General features: G+C 52.6%; 1 protein-coding gene across 1 annotated transcript in view; it reads left to right on the forward strand.

Annotated features, from left to right (window-relative positions):
• The window catches only part of Adgrd1 (adhesion G protein-coupled receptor D1), a 127,053-nt gene that overhangs the window by 93,811 nt on the left and 12,017 nt on the right, over nt 1-21,225 (forward strand). Inside the window, exons 18-22 of the mRNA XM_037198519.1 lie at nt 5,024-5,127; nt 6,313-6,424; nt 6,731-6,884; nt 17,102-17,168; nt 18,717-18,783. Of these exons, the coding sequence (XP_037054414.1) occupies nt 5,024-5,127; nt 6,313-6,424; nt 6,731-6,884; nt 17,102-17,168; nt 18,717-18,783 (504 nt within the window). The remainder of the gene's footprint in view (nt 1-5,023; nt 5,128-6,312; nt 6,425-6,730; nt 6,885-17,101; nt 17,169-18,716; nt 18,784-21,225) is intronic.

Raw genomic sequence — 21,225 nt, forward strand, 5'->3', positions numbered from 1 at the left:
TTGAATATGGAAGGCTTGGCTCTCACATCAGAATGCCATGCTTCAGATACTTGACCTGAAAGTCTCGATTTCTGGTTTTTAGAAAAGCAAAACAGGGCTAGGGAGGAGGCTTAGTGGTTAAAACACTTGCCTTGCACGCATAAAGATGAGCGTTCAGTTCCCCGGAAACATACATAAATGTCACATGGGGGTGGTGGCCCATCTGTCATTCCAACCTTGGACAGTGGAGATGGGATCCCCAGAGCAAGCAAGCTAGCTAGACTAGGCCTATGGGAGGGAGAGCTCTGGGCTTGATTGAGAGACCCTGACTCAATAAATAAGGTGGAAGAGGAATGAAGATTTCTGAAATCAACCTTGGGTCTCCACATATAAGCACACATGTGCACATGCACCATACACATGCCTTTCACACACACACACACACACACACACACACACACACACACACACACACACACTGTGAGAGAGACAGGGGGTGGGGTGGAAAAATTAGTTAAATTTAATTAAAGAGCAGAAGACCTAGCCACACTGAGCTGAATTTGACCAGAAATGATATTGGAGGGGATAGAGGCATTATCTTGGCCCCTTCAGGGAAAGGGTTCACGGGTCCAGATCATCTTTATCTCCATCACTTTCCCCTACTATGGTCAGTAGCTGTTCACCTTCAGTTTGTGCCGAAGACGGCAACACTTTTCTTGTCTGGAGGGGAGGATGTCCTGGCCACCCCGAGGGGCTGAGATGAAGGGTGAGTGATCTTTGGGCAGAGTGGCCCCGCATGCTCCTCTGAGTGGGAGCCTCAGCTGGTCTCCTGCATGCCGTCTCTCCAGGCACTTCAAGGACATCGAGTTTGTGGTCGCTGACTCAGAGGGATCCAGTCCTGAAACCAATGCCAGGGGGTATTTTTGGGGCATTTCTAAATCTGGCCACGGTGAGAAAGAAAGGGCACAGCCAGGCCACACAATGCTGCCCTGAAGCTGGCGTTGCGTGTGTTGTGTGTGTGTGGGGGTGCTGTCGTGGAACCCCTTTCCACTCACGGCCATCACACCATCTCTAGCCTGGTTCCAAGATGGTGGCGGTCATCTACAGCCACGAAGGGGGCCTGTGTGTGTAGGTGTGAAAGCAAAGGATGATGAGACCAAGTCCAGCCACTGTGTGAGCCGCTTTTGTGGTTCCAGAAACGTGGCATAGCCAGGGATCCATGGATGTTTCTTGGGGCTGGGGGCATATATGAGGACTGGGCCCGAGCAGGCTCTACGCGTCGTCTATGCGTAGGCAACCTCCAGGAAATGTGCCTGTCCTGGGCTGTGGGTCTTCAGTGCTGGGCCCTCTCTAAGTCAACTGTGCCAGCTATTGGGACACACAGGGTTCCTCCCTGCCGTGTGCTGTGTGCGTCTGTTGAGCCTCCGTTCCATTACCATCTGCAGCAGAGCGGGGTGCAGGGTGGGGGGTGGGTGGGTGGGGGAGGGTTGGGGGGAGGGGGTAGGACTTGCTTCTGGAGGCCCACGGCAGATATCAGAAGGGGAAGGAGTGGGCACTGTGCAGCCTGGGAAGCCAGCCTCAGTACCCTACCTTGAGTCCCTAACCCTGAGCACGCAGCTGAGGGTTCCGTCTCTGGAACCCGCCATCACCCCCTAACACCCAGCCCTGAGCCCCCAGCCTCTGAACTCCATGCCTGGCACAGAATGAGCTGGGAGCATGAGAGTCTTAGGGATGTCCTTAAGGGATGTTTGTGAGGGCTCGTGGGGTAGACAGAGGAGTATGGGGGTGGGGAGGTAGGGGTGGGGTAGGAGCGGGGGCAGGTCTAGCCACTCCCTCTAGGACTGTGACCTCTTACATTCAAATGTCGGCCTTGGAAGTGGGTCAGTGAATAAGGCATTTACTGCACGGGTGGGAACTAGAGTTTAGGTCCCTAGCCACCCAAAGAAAAACTGAATGGGCACAGATGAATCCCTGGTGCAAGCTGGCTAACGAGGCTGACCCATTTGGCTCTGGCTTCAGCACGAGACCTTGCCTCAGTAACAAAGCAGGGAGAGTGACTGAAGGGGATACCGGATGCCAATGTCACTCGTGGCAGGGCACTAATTATGTGCAGGCTAGAGGCCTCAGAGCATACTCTCCTCTGCCTCACCTTCTCTGCTCCTTGTCCTGTCCCCTCCCGTGGCCTCCCCCTTCAAGTTTGTGTCTGGCCCCCATCCTGTCTCACTCTCTCCTCATGGTAGCCTCCCTGTTGGCTGCTCCCTGTCAGGTATCTTTTCCTTCAGGCTCTGGGGAGGCTCCTGGGCCATGGCAATGAGCCTAGAAGTCACGGGAGAGGTAACTGTGCAAACTGCTCTTAGGAAGGCCCGGGAGGGAAGGAGAGAAGAGGGCAGCTGGGACAGAGGAGATGAAAGCGAAGTGTATAAAAGGCTGCCTGGTAACCTCTGGGGAGCCCCACCCTCATTCCTTACTCTGGGGTCCACCTTCTGACTCCCCGACATCAGCTCCTCTAGCCAGGCCCGGGATGCCACAGTTGAAATAGAGACATGGATGGTGCTGATGTTATCCTAGAATCTTCATTAAGAATCAGCCGCTCCAAAACTGTGGGGGGCAGGAGCTCTCTCCAGATGGGGGGCTGTCTGCCTCTTCTGGGATCCTATTTCAGGAGAAGGCTGTCTTCAGAATGGGGCCCCGTCCCCCAAGGGGCAGGGGTAGGCTTGGTGGCTCTAGGTGCAGGGACAGGACAGATGAGGCAGAAGGAAGTCTCCATCCTAGAGGGCCCAAAATGGAGCAAAGGGCTGAGGATGGTCAGCATGGGCAGCTCTGGCTAGGTTCCGGCCTCCTTATGGACAGGGTGCCCCAGAGAGGTCCAAGGACCAGATGGAAGATGCGTGAAGAAGTGGAAGAATTCTCTGTGGGGCCTATAGAAATTATACACACCAGGCAGAGAGCAAACCAACATCTCCCCTCTCCCTCTCTCCCATCTCCTGGGTCCCGCACGCATGCATGCACGCAGGCTTTCCCATCATCACCGAGCTAGCAGCAAGCACCTCTTTGTTCTCCGAACAAAGGGTGAAGATTGCTCCCTTCTTACAAAGGAATCCGTGTATCTTGACGATTGCTCCACCTAGGTGCATACAGACCCAGCCACATTCATGTGACCCACTGCCGTGTCTCCCCAGGACTCTGACCTCCGTGGGGGGCATGCTTCAGTGGTGGTCGTCTCTCCAGCCATTTCAGACAAGGGTGAGATGTCACACACCCCTTCCCGTCCCCATTTGAGTGCTGTGGGCTAAGTCCTTTTGGTGGACCCGAAGACCAAACCCATTCCACTGTCTCAAGCTGCCTGGCTGTGCTTTTGGGATGAACTGGAAAACAGGGGGACCTTTGCCTGCAGTTCCTCCTTCCCCCAGCACTTTTGGGGTCAGGACCTGCCAGCCCAGGGGGAGGGTCCTTATTTTCTAGTGTTCATGAAGGACTCAGTCCCGAGAGCCTATGTCACACCCGGCCCTGGGTCTTTGCACCATGGGTTCCCTACCTCCATCCTCGCCTGGCTTTGCACTGCAGGCTGGTCTTAGTTCCTGACAGCCAGTGCAGATGATGGGGAAAGAGACCAATAGTTTATATATATATATATATATATATCATTGTGGGCTACAAGTGCTTCTTAGGAGAGTGACTGTATCCTGCTGTGGCTCCAAGTCCCACCAGGACTCCAGGTCCTGGCTTCCGCCAGGAAGGTAGTTAGTTCCCTGTCATGATTGACATCTTAGCCATTTCATCAGCCCTGAGGAGCCTCCTGGCTTTTGATGAAAGTCTTGAATTTTGTTCACTATGAAGGACAGATAGACGCCTTGTTTTCCCGGCAAGTCAGGTGGCTGATGGGATACAGAGACTCCCGGTTCCTAGGAGGAAGTGTTGGAGCCCTGGACCCCCTAGTTGGCTCTTATGAGGTGACCTAAGTTGGAGGGGGCCTAGACTCCGTGTCTGATGAACCCCATGAGAGGTCAGGGAACCTCCATTCTGCCACAGCAGCTAGGTGGCTCATGCCCACCTGCACCTGCTCTGTGTATCCACCTCCACGGGACACAGAATAATAACAGCCCAGGCTCAGCCCTAGCAAGGCTCCTGCCTGTGGTCAGCAAATGCTAGAGCTGATTAAGATAAGGGACCATTGCCAAGCTAGAGAACCATGCCCAGGGAACCACGGAGTCTCTCAAGGTCTGGCTGTACCTGACCTCTGTCCAGGGCCAGAGAGCAGCATGGAGGGATCTTAGCATCCATTGGAACTTGGACATCATCTCTGAGAGCCACAGATGGGAAGGAACCAGGTGCAACAAAACAGAGATGGGTACCGGATGCTAGGGCATGGATGGAACGCTCAGGTATGGGCTGCTGGGCTCTAGTGGGGTACAAATTCTCCTTACACATGTCTTGTTTTGCCATGAAAGATGACCTGTCACAACAGATGTCCATCCAGGTGACCAAGTGGGTGTCGACTCAAGAGAAGGTACCAAGGGCTGGCATGTATCTGCCAATGAGGAAAAGCATATTGTCAGTTTGGGGGCTAGCGGTGCTCTTAAACTGAGGGCCAGGGAGGGTACTGACCTTCTTCTGCAAGTCAGTATAGCCTCTCATCTAACATGCGGTGAGTGGTCTTCCTGAGTCCTTCATGTCTGCGAATCCATTGACACACACCCCCCACTCCCCGCTTCACGCCCATCACTGTCATCTCCTGCATTTCATAGCCAGTGGAGGCATATGTCTCTGGTCACCCTAGGTCACCCATTCAGACATGGCTGAACGGACTTGAGCCTGGGGGGTGTTGTAGTAGAAGAGGTCAGGTAGCCTAAGTCAGGAAGGCAAGCAATCTGAAGCATGGGTCATATCAACCCTGAAGTCCAGTAGGGTATATCTCTCTGCCTGTGACTGGGGCAGGAGGCAGGCTTCGGTGGTCATTATCACAGGGTCAGCGCTATGGCATCGTGTGGCACCCATTGGAATGGGGTCCGAGGCCACCCACCCACACCTTGTTCTGTTCCTGCAGCTCACACGTGGACACCAGGTGGCGCTGTCGTCCATCAGTTACATTGGCTGCTCTCTGTCGGTTCTCTGTCTGGCTGCCACGCTGGTCACCTTTGCAGTCCTGTCGTGAGTCACCCTCTCCTTGTGTCCCCAGGAGGCCTAGCAACTTACTGGAAATATCTGTGCATCCTGCCACTCTGGTCATACCTCTCTCTGGCTTTAAAGACCCTGGGGGTATATCCCAGCCATGCTAGGTGGGGTCCAGATGTGACAATGTGACTGCTCTCCAGTGACATTCACTTTCAAAATCTGAGGTGCAGGGAAGATACAAAGAAATAGCAGGGCCTGTGGAGTGGGATCACTAGGTTTTAGACATACTAAAAAGGTCTGGAAAGTCCCACATCGACACTTGAGGAGTTCTGGGGGGATCTGAGCCAGGCAAGAGTTAGCACAGGTATCCTTGACTCTCCCCTCCTCAGCAAGCTATGATGTCTGATTTTGAGGCCAAGTCATGCACAAGTGCCTTTGGATGGGGCCCATCAATAACCGAGAAAGCCAAAGAATAAATAATGCTTTCTTGTGCAGTCTGCCATGTACAAGGAGACAGTACAGAGGTGAGCATCTTGGGGTGGGAGGCTAGGACGCTCTCCCTGTTGGTGGCCATCCAAGCCTACAGGCAGAGCCCTGCCAGGAATGACTAGAAAAGGATGGCAGGGGCCGGGCGGTGGTGGTGCACGCCTTTAATCCCAGCACTTGGGAGGCAGAGGCAGGTGGATCTTTGTGAGTTCGAAGCCAGCCTGGTCTAGAGAGCAAGATTCAGGAAAGGCGCAAAGCTACACAGAGAAACCCTGTCTCAAAAAAAAAAAAAAAAAAAGAAAAGAAAAGGATGGCAGGTCCTGCAACCATTCTCCTGTATCCCAAGCAGTTCTCTCCCTCCCTGCTGCCCTCAATGATGTTGATGATGTCATGGGGTGTATATTCTACGGGTTCTAATTCAGAATTCAGATGAGTGTCCCTGCTCCCCACCCCCTCCAGGGTGGAGGGTGTGAAAGAGAAGATGGCCCAGGGATGTTAGAAGAACCACTGGACTGTCATGCAGGGCTCAGGCTGTGCAGGGTGGTTGGATCTATGGGAGGACCTGGGATGCTAGCCAAGAGTCATAGGGAGCTGCTGAGGGTCCAAGCAGGGAGCGACAGCATGGAAGAGTAGAGGCCATAAAGATACCCATGGTTTCTCAAAGGTAGGGGACCAGAATGGGGATCGGATGTCAAGGCTGAGCTCCGGGACTCACACTCGCCTCTCTGTCTTCAGTTCTGTCAGTACCATTCGGAACCAGCGTTACCACATCCATGCCAACCTGTCCTTTGCTGTTCTGGTGGCCCAGGTTCTGCTGCTCATCAGCTTCCGTGTGGAGCCTGGCACGGTGAGTAGGTGCTGATCCTCACCCCGCAGCTGCGCCTCCCTCTGCACCTCCCTCTGTCTCTTCAGGAGGGGAGAGGATTTGTTGGGGGTCCTTTCTTGAGTTCCGGTGCTAGGAGTGGGCATGAGTGAGTGGCAGAGTCAGAGGCTGTAGAAGACCTTGGGACTGAGAAACCGAGCCTTGGCTCCCCAGGATGAAAGTAAGGTCATGTGACTAGAGGTGTCCAGGAAATAGACACTGGGAAGAAAAACCTAAGCACGGCCATTGTGCACTCCATGGCCTCACCCTGCGTCTTTGCTTGGCTTCCAGGTCCCGTGCCAGGTACTGGCTGTTCTCCTGCACTACTTCTTCCTGAGTGCCTTTGCTTGGATGCTGGTGGAGGGACTGCATCTCTACAGCATGGTGATAAAGGTCTTCGGGTCAGAGGACAGCAAGCATCTCTACTACTATGGGATTGGCTGGGGTATGTGGTAGGGGCGGGGCAGATGGCAGGGATAGGCTGGGGTATGTGGTAGGGGCGGGGCAGATGGTAGGGGTTGAACCAATTAAGATGAGTTGGGAGGGAGAAGGTGGGCCAGGTGTGATGGAGAGGGTCTTAGTGGCAAGGAGGCAGAGTGGGTGAGTGTGGGACAGGCTCTGGGGGAGATGAGATGGCTCATAAAGAGATGGGGTGGCATGCCTTTAGAAAGGTAAACAGTGGGTTAGTCATATACTGTAACTAGAAGGTTCTAGATGCAATACAGTTAACTATACAATTTGGAATTAAAATGTTTTAGTCTTCAAAAATTAAAAAAAAAGAGATGGGGTAGGATCAGGTGGAGATGGGATGGGATCAGGTGGAGATGGAGTGGGATCAGGTGGAGATGGGATCAGGTGGAGATGGGATCAGGTGGAGATGGGGTGGGATCAGGTGGAGATAGGGTGGGATCAGGTGGAGATGGAGTGGGATCAGGTGGAGATGGGATGGGATCAGGTGGAGATGGGATGGGATCAGGTGGAGATGGAGTGGGATCAGGTGGAGATGGGGTGGGATCAGGTGGAGATGGGGTGGGATCAGGTGGAGGTGGGGTGGGATCAGGTGGAGATGGGGTGGGATCAGGTGGAGATGGGATGGGATGGGGGGATCAGGTTGTGGGGTGACATTGGTGAAGATGGGAACAGTCAGCATGACTTTCGAACATATCAAGGTTTGTCTCACGGCTTATTAATGTTCCGTCATCTTGGGAAGAATGTGCTCTCTGCTGTGGATGGTGTGTTCTATCAGTGTCAGGCTTAGCTGGCTCAAGGTGACATTCGGGTCCTCTGTTTTGGCCTAGATCTTTCCTCTCTTTGCTCTACCCACTACTTGAAACGAGGTACTGACATCACTTGGTCTGTTCCTGCGTCTCCCCTTTTGCCTCCTTTTGAATTAAGTGGGTGTTTTCCTGCGCACCGTTTTAATTCTCTTAATGAGTTTTCCACCGTATTTTCTGGGTTGTTTTCTTAGTGGTTGCCCCCGTGCTTACTGTATGCATTTCAGCATATTAAAATCTATTTTATGTTCTTACTAAATTACAGCGCAACATGGAAACGCTGCTTTTAAGTGGTTCTATTACTTTATTCCTCTTTCTGTGGTTATTGCTACACATATCACATCTGCATGGGGGGGGGGCACAGGCTGGAATATTACTTTATCAACCCCGCCTTGCTAAAAGAAGCCAAGAAAGGAGATGGGGCGTTTGTCCTATTACCTATTGGACGCACCGTGTCTGGCCCTCGGCGTTTGTCCCCGCGAGTCTGAATTGCCATCTGGCTTTGTCACCGTGCTCCAGCACAGCGTTGTCACCCTCCCTGTCTGGTGTGCCTCGGAAGCTTATTACATTTCTATTTGTTATGGGCCTAATAATGCAGTTCTATAAATGTCATTTGATATTATTGCTTTTTAACTCAATTGAGGAAGGAAAAAAAAAAAGAGGGCACACAACTCTACTGTTGCTTATAATTCAGTAATTTATTGGTGCTGTGTGTGTGTGTGTGTGTGTGTGTGTGTGTAGGTCTGCATTTCTATGCGTGTCCATGAGTTTGTATATCTCTGTATGTGTCTCTGTGTGTGTCTATGTTGCTTTAGGTGTGCATGCATGTGTCATTGTGTCTGCACTGATGTGCATGTCTGTGCATGTCACTGCCTTTGGTGCTGCTAGTTCTCATCCCAGAGCACTCTCTTCCTCTGCTGCTGGATCTCATCCTGGAGCACTCTCTTCCCCTTCTGATGCTGGTTCTCATCCTGGAGCACTCTCTTCCCCTTCTGCTGCTGGTTCTCATCCTGGAGCACTCTCTTCCTCTTCTGATGCTGGTTCTCATCCTGGAGCACTCTCTTCCTCTTCTGATGCTGGTTCTCATCCTGGAGCACTCTCTTTCCTTTCTGCGGCTGGCGAGGCAGGCCTTCTAATCGCATGCTTGGATGGGATGGTTATTTATCCAGCCACATCAGTCTCACCTTCATCTTACAAGGTGGTTGTGCTGGACCCAGATTCTTTTCCCTGGGTCGCTTTGTGGTCCCTCATTACCTCTGTCTCCACTGTTCCCCTGAAGTCTGCTCTTTATCCTGACAGCTCCTGGAGCTGCAGGGCTGCTTTTCTCCTGCACTGTTCAGCGGTTTCACTTGCTTTCAGCCTTTGCACTCAGTCGCGTCCAGGCTGCCTCCCTCCTGCGCTCCCTGGCTCCCTGGCATTCTTCCTGGTCCTTATCAGCTGTTGATGTCTTCAGACACCTGCTTCGCTCTGCTCTCTCCTTTCTGGCGCTCCCTCGCCCCCTGGCAGAAGTCCTAGGGTGTCACCGTTTCTCTGGGGACTCTGTTGGCTCCCATTTGCTCTGATCGTCATGTGGCATAGTCTGTGTGGTGTTTGAGTCCCCAAGACTCTTCCTCCTGCTGCTTGGCCCCTGCTGGCTCCTCCAGGGAAGCTTTCATTTCAATGATTATACTTTTCAGTTCCAGAGTGTCCATCTGATCCTTGTTTCTCCTTAAAAAAAAAAAAAATTCCCGACGCAAACCGATGGGCGAACTGCTCTATGGGAGGCAGAGCCAGGCGGATCTCTGTGAGTTCGAGGCCAGCCTGGACTACCAAGTGAGTTCCAGGAAAGGCGCAAAGCTACACAGAGAAACCCTGTCTCGAAAAACCATAAAAAAAAAAAAAATCCCATCTGTTCTCTGATACTCGGAAGAGACATAGCCATAGCCGTCACATCTGCTGGTGGCTTTGGTTAGTCCTTTCAACGTCTTCAATGACAGTGGCCCCTCCCAGGCAGTTTCTCAACTACTTTCTTTCATGTGGGCCACACTTTCTGCTGTCCTGTATGACTTAGAACCTTGGTTGAGTATTTGGTATTTTTGGATGAGATCGTTCAAGGCTCTGAGCATCCTCCAGTGCTGACCTGCCTCTGGCTGGCTCGCTGCTCTGTTTACTTGACTGCTTGAAGCTAGTCCTGGCCTGACATTTCCTAGCAGGGTATGAGAGTGCAGGAACAGAGGGAGGACAGTGGCCACCTGGTGTCATGCTGTTCTTCATAGGGCTCTGGGAAGGGACAGCGGTCTCTGGTCAGCAGAGTGTTCCTCTCTACCCTGAGAGTCAGCTGAGGTAGGACCCAGAGAGCTGCCACATCTCTGTGGATAAACACACTTCGGGCTGGGGTTGGAGGGTGTCAAGCAGCATGGGTGTCAATGGCTTCCTTAGAATGGAGCTTTCCAATGCAGAGCTGAGGGTTAGGGATTTTGGCTCTGCCCCCTATAAATACCCTGCAGGCCCGGGCTGGGGAACATAGGAAGGGCTGAGCCAGTAAGCAGTAAGCTACTCAAGTGTCCCTGGCCTCCCTATCCTTTTTTTTATCTATTTTTTATTTATTTATTTTTCAAGACAAGGTTCCCTCTGTGTAGCTTTGGAGCCTGTCCTGGATCTCACTCCGTAGCCCAGGCTGGCCTCGAACTCACAGAGATCCGCCTGCCTCTGCCTCCCGAGTGCTGGGATTAAAGGCGTGCGCCACCACTGCTGCCCGGCTGGTCTCCCTATTCTTACAGTGATTTTTGTGGAGGTCCTTGAGACCGTTTATCTCAATCTGCTGCGCACTCAGGAAAGTTTACAGGGACTTCGAAAGTTTCAAAAATTGGATCCTTTATCATCCATCGTCTCACTGAGCCATGGCCTGCGCAGTGTCCCGGTCTTGGCTTGTTGGCTGTATGGACTCTCGCCCATCCCAAGGTGCCCCCGCCAGCGAGGGTGGATCCACTTCCTGCCAGTGTCGCCCTGAGGCTGGGTACCCGCCACGTTCACCATTGTTGGGGAACGTGGGCCAGGTATCAGAGACCCGCTGCTTGTTTCTCCTTTTCTTCAAATGGGTTTAATTTTCTCAGCCCTCATTATGCAAACAGCAGATTAACCGTGTTTACTGTGTGCGCTTGGAGTTGGTAAATGTCGTTTATTTGAGGCTGAAGTGGAGGCGTTGACACTTGACACTTTCCCCGGGATTCCCTGGAGAGACTAGAACAGAGGATGTGGGTGGGTAGCTACCTCCTACTGCTGCAGGCCATGCAGCTGGTACCCGCTGTCCCCATGGTTTCCATTCTGCCTTACTGCTTAGGCGGGGTGCTTTCGGATATGTCTGATACAAGGCTGGGTGTCCACTGCTCTCTATCCCGCCCGCCAGTGAGGCTGGTTCAAGTGTGACCTGCTCCCTCGGTCCACCCGATTGCCCAAGTTGGAGGGTGGCTCCTTCCAGTGACTTCTGACTTCAGTTAGGAAAGTTCTAGAAACAGACATGGATGACTACCTCCCTACAGCTTACTGGTTTCTTTGTGGAAATTGGTAACTCTGGTAGAGAGATCAGGGCTGGCAGAGTGGTGTGTGTGTGTGTGTGTGTGTGTGTGTGTGTGTGTGTGTGTGTACACATGCAATGGCATGTGGTGAATCATGAGTGAGTGTGTGAATAGAGGGGTGTGATGGATGTGTGAGTGGATTGTGAGTGTGAGTAGGTATGTGATGGATAGCTGAGTGGATGTGTGATGGGTGTGTGAGTGGATTGTGAGTGTGAGTAGGTATGTGATGGATAGCTGAGTGGATGTGTGATGGGTGTGTGAGTGGGTTGTGAGTGTGAGTAGGTATGTGATGGATAGGTGAGTGGATGTGTGATGGGTGTGTGAGTGGATCGTGAGTGGGTGTACGATGCTGTGTGAGTGTGACAATCCACTCTATCCATCCTGGAGGAATATTTTACTTGATCTGCCAGTGTTGGAGAAAAATGAGCTATCGACCAATATTAAAACACCGAGGGACATTACCTACAATGGCAAAGCCCCTTTGGAAAAATGAGGAGGCAGGACATCCTGCTTCCCAATGTGGCAGGGACTGGCATTTTCTGATGTCCACATATGTGGTCCTCACAGAACTCAGTCTGCAGCCCTGATACAAGCTCTCTACAAATAGAACTCCAGGCAGCTCTGACCCCTGCAGCCCCCATCCATCTTCCCAACATCCTGCCCTTAATTAATTTCATCAGGAGCCCATGAACTGTGTCTTTCATCCTGCCAGGGCAGGGTTGGCTTCGAGCCTAAGTACAGGCAGTCTGCAGGCAGCAGGTTTTTTAACCCCATCCCCTAATGAAGAAGGAACTGGAGCTGACCCAGGAGACCCCGAGGCAGGCAGAGACCATGAGAAACATAGCCTCCTCCCCTTGGATCTCTCACGGGCAGCGCTTCAGCCTGCACATAATCGAAGTCTTTAGAAATCCAATCCTGTTTGGGAGCTGAGATGGGGAGGAGGAGGAGGAGAAGATGTGGAGTCAGCTACAGGTTTGTTGGCAGCCATGCCCCGAGCTGGGCACAGGTGTTTGTGGAAGTGAGGGGACCAGGTTGTGTCCCTGGGGAGACGAGGGACTCTGGTGCCTGCATTTTGATGCAGCCAACTGGAATTTGATTACCGACTTGGCATGGAGAGATGTCACGAGGTTTATTGTTTTCCATTGCACTTGATGTCTTCCGTGACTCCCCCATCATCTGGGGTGAGACCCCATTGAAGTCCATTCCAGGCCTGCCTTCCTCTGCATTTTTATTTAGGAAGCCATCTCGGCCTCTGTGTGGTGGTGGGCTATTAATCAGGGCCTTCTGGGCCGTGCTGCACTACTAACCAGCTTCCTGCTTTTGCTTGGGTTTAAATGCTACCCTAGTTAGGGTTACTATTGCTGTGATGAAACACCATGACCAAAAAGCGACTTGGGGAGGGGAGGGTTTATTTCACTCGCGGTCCCGTATAACGGTTCCTCATCAGAAAAAGTGATGACAGGCACTCAAGCAGGGCAGGAACCTGGAGGCAGGAGCTGGTGCAGAGGCCATGGAGGGGTGCTGCTGACTGACTTGGCTCCCCGTGGCTTGCTCCGTCTGCTTTCCTATAAAACCCAGGCCCACCAGCTCAGGGATGGCACCGCCCACCATGGTCTGGGACCTCCCCTCTTCAATCACTAATGAAGAAAATGCCCTACAGCTGGATCCCATGAAAGCATTTTCTCAGCTGAGGCTCCCTCCTCTCTGATGACTCCAGCTGGTGTCAGATTGACGTCACACCAGCCAGTGCAAATGCTGAGCACTGGTGTTGGGTTTGTAAGAAACAGTGCCCATGAGAGGGTAAGAACCCAGACTCCATAGAGGAGAGGTCGTCACCCGGAGCCAGTGCTGGGAATTCAGTACTGAGCCAGTAAGAAGCACACACCACTTCTGCCTGCCGCTCAGAATAAGGTCCCAAGAGTCTCCACGGGGTGGACTGCACATTTGCCACATGTGGAACAACAGAAACGTGGAAAGGTGGCCTCAGTAATCTCCTGGGAGATGCCCAAGTCTTCTGTTGGTTCTTGCCAGCACTTCCCAGCAATGGTTCCCAAATATGCCTGTCACCCTTACGGGGATCTTAGGAGGCCAACTCTAGGGATGGCATTAGGCTGGGTCTTCTGAAAGGTCACCATGTTCCTAAGAGGAGTGCATCTCGACCCAGAGAGAATATGTCTATGGTGACAGGGCCAGAAGAACTCCAGATGGCCCACAGAAGGGTGGCACAAGTTAGCTGGGGTTTGGGGGAAGACGCTTTTGGATGAGACATTGGTGGGAGTAGGTGAGGAATCTGAGTCGTTCAGGATGCTGCTTCCGACAGGGATCAGCGTCGCACACCAAGGGCTTTACTGTTCCCGTGCATCTCATGTGGCCCTTGCAACAGCCCCATGTGGGTACCCCTCAGACTCCATTTCATAAAGCACGAAGTCACGGAGGCCCGGAGAGGTTCAGCCAGCTCCCCGAGGCTGCACAGCAGGTCTGGTGTGACCTCAGGAAGGGAGCCAGGTGTCATTTGATCCCACAACTCAGGCTTCTTCCCTTTGTTGTCTCTTGTCTGTGTCCACTCTCCTGGTTTGTCCATCTGTGAACTTTTCTTCTTAATTTCTGATCAAAAAAGACTCGTGCGCGCGCGCACGCACACACACACACAATCAGATTCCCAAAGCAGAAAAGGAAGGAAGGAAGGAAGGAAGGAAGGAAGGAAGGAAGGAAGGAAGGAAGGAAGGAAGAGAAAGAGAGGAAGAAGAAAAAGAAGGAGGAGAAAAGGAAGGACGGAAGAGAAAGAAAGAAAGAAAGAAAGGAGGAAGGAGGGAAGGAAAAAGAAAGGGACACACACACATATATATATATACATATATATATACATATATATATATATATATATATATAGAGAGAGAGAGAGAGAGAGAAAGATGGGAGATGGGTGGATGAAGCCCTTGGGCTTTCCACCTCCCTGCTCTGCACTGTCTTCTGAGCAGTCTGTCCGCCCGCCCGCCATCTTGCTGCTCATCAGTCACCACATGATAGTATAAAGTCACAACCTGGGACCAGCCCTCACTTCAACCATCCAAAGTATTAGAGGCCATGTTGCCATCTCGAGTGGACTATGAGAGTTTGGCGTAAGAGATGTGCCTTCCAGAGCAAGATGGGGACTTCTTGATGCTTGAGGCTGTGGCTGCATTTGGGAGGGAGCAGAGAGTCATCGCCGATATTCCCACCAATCACCACAGAGAAGCAGTCTTCCTCGCCCAGTGGCACTTGCAGGGGAGGCTGAGGCGGCCTCAGGTTCATGGCACTGGTTGTTTCCCGGTGCTGACCATCCACCTTAAGAGACTCCCTGATGTCTTGTGTATTTATTTGGGGTTAAACTGGTCCTTGCCTCAGAGGCAAGGATGTGGGGGAAACTTCTTAAAAAGATGAGGCTAGACTCCAAACCGCGATTCTGGTTGGAGACACTGGGCTGCTCTCTCTCACACACAAGCTGGTTGAAGCTGAGAAATAGTTTCCTCTATTGCAGTGATTCTCAGCCTTCCTAACGCTGCCACCCTTTAACACAGTTCCTCATGCTGTGCTGACCCCCGACTACACAATCATTTTCGTTTCTACTTCATAACTATAATTCTGCTACTGTTATGAGCCGTAATGTAAATATCTGCTATGCAGGATATCTGATATGTGGCCCCTGTGAAAGGGTCGTGTGACCCCCAGGTTGAGTACTTCTCTAGCCCCCTCCCTCTTGAAAACACTCTCCTTGGAGGGATCCTATCGTGGAATAAGGAGCCAGGTCTTTTTTTTTTTTTTTTGGTTTTTCGAGACAGAGTTTCTCTGTGTAGCTTTGCACCTTTCCTGGAACTCGCTTTGGAGACCAGGCTGGCCTCAAACTCACAGAGATCCGCCTGGCTCTGCCTCCCGAGTGCTGGGATTAAAGGCGTGCGCCAGCCGCGCAGAGCCAGGTCTTTGGTCTCTTTGCCACTCCCAACCCCCCCATCCCCTGCAGAGGCGGCAAAGGGTACCAGATCCTAAGCCTGTAGAAATGCTGAGTGGCAGGAAATGTTTGCAAAATTTGAGAGGGATCAGGCCTGAAAGCTCAGGTGTGTGTGTGTTGGGGGTGGGGGTGGGGTGGAGAAGCACAGCCATGTTTCCAGAGTGAAACCCCACGCCACGCCTGAGCTAAAGAACGCTGAGCAACTTCCTCCTGGTGGAGACTCACATCTGAATATATATAATATATCAATCCTCTGAACTTTTAAAGTGCAGGGAGCGGTCAGCTCTCTCTGGGCTGGCTGGCTTTAAGAGCAGTTTGACCTGGAGTTCTTTCTTGGCAGGAAGACAGAATGCCGTGGGAATTGCTGGTCTAGATGTTTTTCTAGTTTGTTCTTCGACCTCACTTCCACCACCTCTCCAGAAGCCTGACGAGGTTTTGTAAAAACAAATCCAGCTCAAAGTGGCTTAGGCACAAAGGGAATTTAATGGTTCATATAGCCATGGTTCATATAGGTCTTTTGGTGACAAATTCGAGTTTTGATCCCTGGGCTTCCGCAACACAAATTTGCCTTTCTTGATATCCTCACTGGCAGTGCCCTGAGCTTTCCTTAACTCCCCATGGTGCCACGGTGGCTGCACAAGCCCCACCTGTCCCACCAATGTCCTTGCCCTCTCTGCAACCCCATGAGGAGAGAGTTCTCTCTTCCCAGTATCAAAGGCAGTCTCGCCTTTGAGTCCCTGCTGGAGTCTGATTGGTTCATCCAGGCCACATGCCCATCTTTCAATCCATTGCTGTGGCCACGGGGATTGGTGGCCCAGTGAGCCAGTCATGGGTCACAAGCCCGAAAGCCAAGAAGGAGTCAGCCTCTGGGCCCCATAGATGTGGAGGAGAATGGCTGGCTAGAGAGTTATGGGCTCAAACACTGGCAGTATGGGGACCGTATATTTGATAGTCTAGTCCAGCTGGTCCACTTCCCCTATAGCTTTGGAGTGGTTTCTCAACTCATGTTCTCTTAGGGAGTATCTTAGACTTTTATTGCCGTGAGTAGGCACAATGACCACGGCAATTCTTACAAAGGAAAACATTTCATTGGGGGCTGGCTTACAGTTTCAGAAGTTTAGTCATTATGATCATGGCGGGACATGGCAGCGTGCAGGCAGACACGGTGCTGGAGAAGGAGCTGAGAGCTCTGCATCTTGATCCACAGGCAGCGGGAGATTGCCCCACTAGGCCTGGCTTGAGCATATTAAGACCTCAAAGCTGGCATATTAAGACCACAGTGACACACTTCCTCCGACAAGACCCCGCCTACTCCAACAAGGCCACACCTCCTAATAGTACCACTCCCTATAGGCCAAGCATTCAAACACATGGGGGGGCATTCCTATTCAAACCAGCACAGGGAGCCAACCTGTGGCATGTGGGGTGTTCAGCAGAGGACTGGGCCTCTGCCTACTGAATGTCCAGGGCACACATCCCTGTTAACATACACAAAACGCCCTCAACCGCTCCTACATGCTTCTTGTGGGTCAACTTGACCTAGCTAGGACTCACGGCCCAAACAGAGGACGCCTAGCATCCCTTCTTGTCACTATGGGCCACCCTGCCCCAAAGCTTTGTACAGACCCCTAGGCTCCTAGGTAGAACCAAAATAAGGTGCTGTGTAAGTGTGACCATGTGTGACCTCTGGCTTAGCCTGCAAGTTCCTTGTGTCTAACAGTGCTCTGTGCCCAGTGCTCAGCCACAGTCCCCAGGGCATATGCCAGCCACGAGAGCCATGAGTGAACACACACATCTGTGGACAGAAGCAGATGGGAACATGCCGTGTGACATCTCCATCTCTCCGCAGGGTGCCCTCTCCTCATCTGCGTCATCTCCATGTCATTCTCCATGGACAGTTATGGGACAAGTGACAGGTAAGTGACTCCGTATCCTCTGAGCATGCCTTATGATTGGCAGGCCTCCTGTAGAGGAGAGCACTGGAAGGTGCCCACAGTCTCAGATGTCCACATTCACCTGGGTGCAGAGTGGGCACTGGCCAGCTCCCTCAGGCCTGTGCAGAGAGAGCTGTAGCAGTCCTGTTAGATGACTCTTAGAACCAATGATGGGATTCAGGTGGCGGTGCCGCACACTCCTTTAATCCCACCACTCAGGAGGCAGAGGCAAGCGGATCTCTGTGAGTTCAAGGCCAGCCTGGTCTACAGAGTGAGTTCTAGGACAGCCTAATCTACAAAGTGAGTTCTAGGACAGCCAGGACTATACAAACAAACAAACAAACAAACAAAAGAACTACAATGTGGGTATTACAATTTTCCAGGTTTCTTTTTCTTTTTGCATCTATTTATTCAGTGTGTGTGTGTGTGTGTGTGTGTGTGTGTGTGTATGTGTGTGTAAATGTGCTTGTGTGCACATGCATATGTACATGTACACAGATGCCACAGCACCTATGTGGAGGTCAGAGGGCATCCTTCAGGAGTCAGTCACCTCCTTCTACCACGTGGGTCCAGGAGTTCTAACTCAGATCATCCTGGCAGGAAGTGCTTTTAGCCACTGATCCTTTTGATGGGAATTTTTTTAAATCCCTGTGCTTCTCCCAGATGCACGGCTCTGGTCACCCACGAAGCCCAGGTTTGTGACCTTTGGGCCTTTCTTGGGTATTATAATATACAGCATCCGGCTGAAAGAATATGAGAGTATGCAAATGAACACAGTCTGGAATGCACAGGCTGATGGGTCTTGGAGCCCTTGCCTGGCTGGGAGGCCTGGGCTGCCTTCTTTCCTGGGGTCTCTGTGGGTCCTAATCGTATCAGGAGGAAGGCACATTAGAGCGTCCAGGATTGAAAAGATGACATTCCTGGACTCCACCCCTGCCCTGGGAGGTCATGGAGCCCCGTGGGGAAGCTGGCCATCTCACTTGAGTTAGGGGCCGTGTCTCTGAGAACAGCAGGTGGACTACCACATTCCTAGTCACTATACCCCAGCATGTTAGAGCGAGCGATTGCTGGGACGCACTGGAACCCTTTTTTGTGCTAGGGTTCCATGGGGTGTAGTGACTAGCAGGCTCAGGGCAGAAGGGCAGGTGGCCAACCAGTTCCCTGAACCTCACTGGAGGTCCCTTCCTGGCTAATATTTGATTCGCTCTGCAAAGACCCGGAGCCAGTCCCTGGTGAGGCCTTTTTGTTTACTGTGGTAATGAAACAGAAATTGACTCTGTGCTTTGGCTGAACTCTGCCGAGATGGCTGACCCAGGCATCGATCCCGAGACATCCTCTCCGAGACAAAGACCCGTGAGATCACCACGGAAGTGACTGGGTTGCGGAGTGGGTGTCATAGCGGCTCCGAGAGCCGATGAAGTCTCTCACCGGGCTGCGGCCCTGCCGTTGTCGTGGCGGAGGGCCCCTGGGGTGGAGGGGCCTCTGCGGAGGGTGGACAAGGTTGCTGAAGTAACTCTTCCCTCTCCACAGCTGCTGGCTGTCCCTGGGAAGTGGTGCCATTTGGGCCTTTGTGGGCCCTGCCCTGCTGGTCATTGTGGTAAGTACCCCCCACTTTATGGGCAGAGCCAGGCAGGCCAGGGGCAGGGCCACGTGGACTGTGCCAGGCTCCCTGAAGATACACCCCAAGATATAGCATCATGCTGCCAATTATCTTTTATACTTCCTGTTCTCCCCGCCCCCCCCCGGGGGGTGAGTGACTCTGAGCCTTGGCTTACCATAGTCTCATGAAGACCCTGAGTTTGGAGTAACCCCAACCAGTCCTCAGTGTACCTCTGCTGAGCTCAGGCCCAGAGGCATGCACAGAATTCTCAGAGAGTCCCAGCACCCCAAGGCTGGGATGCTAGAGGGTCTTGTGGGAACCCTACATATAAGTGAAGATTCATGTCATGAGATGAAGACACGTGACAGCGTGGGGGACAGTCTGGGGCCTACAGACAGCTATCAGCCACATGACACCCACCCGAGGCTGGGGAGCTCTTTATCTTCCCTGTGGCTATTCTCTGTGGCAGTTGCCCCAGGGTTAGCGAGCAGGGCAGCCAGACCCATACAGCATTCTCGTAACCATGGCTACATCCTCCTGCTAACCCCAGTGCCTGTGTGCCGAGGCTCACGTCTGTGGGTGTATGGGGGTTCACGGAACAAACTTGGTGTAGTCATAGGGGTCAGGACACCACCACCAGCCCACTCTGGGAAGGGCTTCCTGCCTAGACTGAGTCATAACTGGGGTCCTGGAGATCCTGCCCTCCACCCTGCTACCTTTGTAGGGGGTTGTCGTCTTCATAGGCTCCGGGGGGGCCATTGCTGACCAGTGCCAAAGGATACCCTTTGTAGAGAGATACATTGGCCTTCAGTAAGCTGGTTTGCTACCCCCAAGATGGGGTGTCCCAGCCCCACCCTGAGAGCGGGAAGCAGGGGGGTGTCGACAACACTGTCCTCACATCTCAGGTGATGTCAGACTTCACATCTCACCAGATAAAGAATGAGGTGACCTCTGGGAAGTTTTGGACCACATCTGAGCCCCGCGCCCCCCCCCACACACACACTTCAAGAAGGCCATAACCCCATCCCTCTCCTCTCCTTTTCCTGACTATGAATCTGCGTGACCATCCCCATTTGGTAGCACTGTTTGAGGCAGGACTCTGGTCGTTAATTATAAAGGAAACTGAGTTGCTGAATGGCTGGCTGGGCTGATGCTTCTCCATAGAAATCCCTTTGATGCCCTCTCGTGCTAATGGGCACGATGGCGCCTTTCTTGGCTGAGGGTCTACAGAGGGCAGAGAGTGAACTGTCATCACAGTGCCCTTTGGGGCGGGGAGGCCAGGCACTGTCACTATGCATGTGGCTCCTGCTAAACACATGACCATCATAGTTCCTGCTGTACTCCGTTCTTGCCGAACCTTTTCCCACTGGAAATTCTGCTCTGCAGGGTCCATGGGCCCCAGGATCCTGGAAGTAATTTTCTCTGTCCTTGGAGGGTGGGGTGGGGGTGGAGGGGGTAAAGCATGCTAGCTTTGAGGTTACTAGCCAGGCTGGGTCCTGGCTGAGGCTTGGCCCAGGATCCACGTTTACAGGTCAGTCCCCCGAGGTCCCCCAGGGCTTGGGGGCTATCCCAGGCAAACTTGCATACCTTCTTGGGAAAAGAAGCCTCAAAGGAGATGGAAGCCATGACCCAGCAGGGAGGCTCACAGGGTCTAGAGGGGGTCCCGTTTAGTGTGGGAATCACCTTCAAGGAGGACGGAGAAGTCTAGACTAGGGATGAGGTGGAGCCCAACCCCCTCCAGGTATGTCTGAAAAGAGCTCTGGCCTCCATACGGTTTTCTTCCCATTAGCAGCTCTCCGTGTAGAGATCACAACATATCACAGTGCTGTGGACCTTCCCATGCTAGAGCTGTGCTGTGCCCAGGCTTACAGGAGGGTCAGCTGCCACTGTTAGTTGTTTCGGGGGGGGGGGGGGCTCACAGAGACTTGGGCAAGAGGTTGGTGCCAAGTCTCCCTACTGTCTGGGGTTTAGCAGGACCCTTCATCATGCCAGCCAAAAATGTGAATGCATTCTTGGTAGAGGTCCCCACTCCTCCACAGTCCCCCTTGGTTCAGGGGACACCATTGGCTTGAAGGCAGTGGGGCACCAGGACAAAAAAAGAGAGGACTTATGTTCGAGGTTCGTCTTCTTTTCTTTCTTCAACACACAGACCCTCCGGATCTTCTGGGCCAGGAAGAACCTCTGGGTACAGATGTTTTTTTGTGTGCCTCTAGCCAGAGGCAGCCAGGGTCTGAGGCCACTGGGCCCAGATCCTTCTCACCCTAGCGTCAGAAACCCAGCACCCTTGTCCCAGGCTCATGGAGTGCTGGGTGTCACTCCCAGGGGTTCCGCTGCCTAAAGCACCCTGCTCATTTCCCAGAGTGTCAGTCATTCTCAACCCCAGGGACAGAAGTCCTCAGCCACACCATGTGATGCTTACAGCTTCCCCTGTTGACGTCA

This window comes from Peromyscus leucopus, chromosome 23 (genome assembly GCF_004664715.2).
Source record: "Peromyscus leucopus breed LL Stock chromosome 23, UCI_PerLeu_2.1, whole genome shotgun sequence".
Classification (NCBI taxonomy): Eukaryota; Metazoa; Chordata; class Mammalia; order Rodentia; family Cricetidae; genus Peromyscus; species Peromyscus leucopus.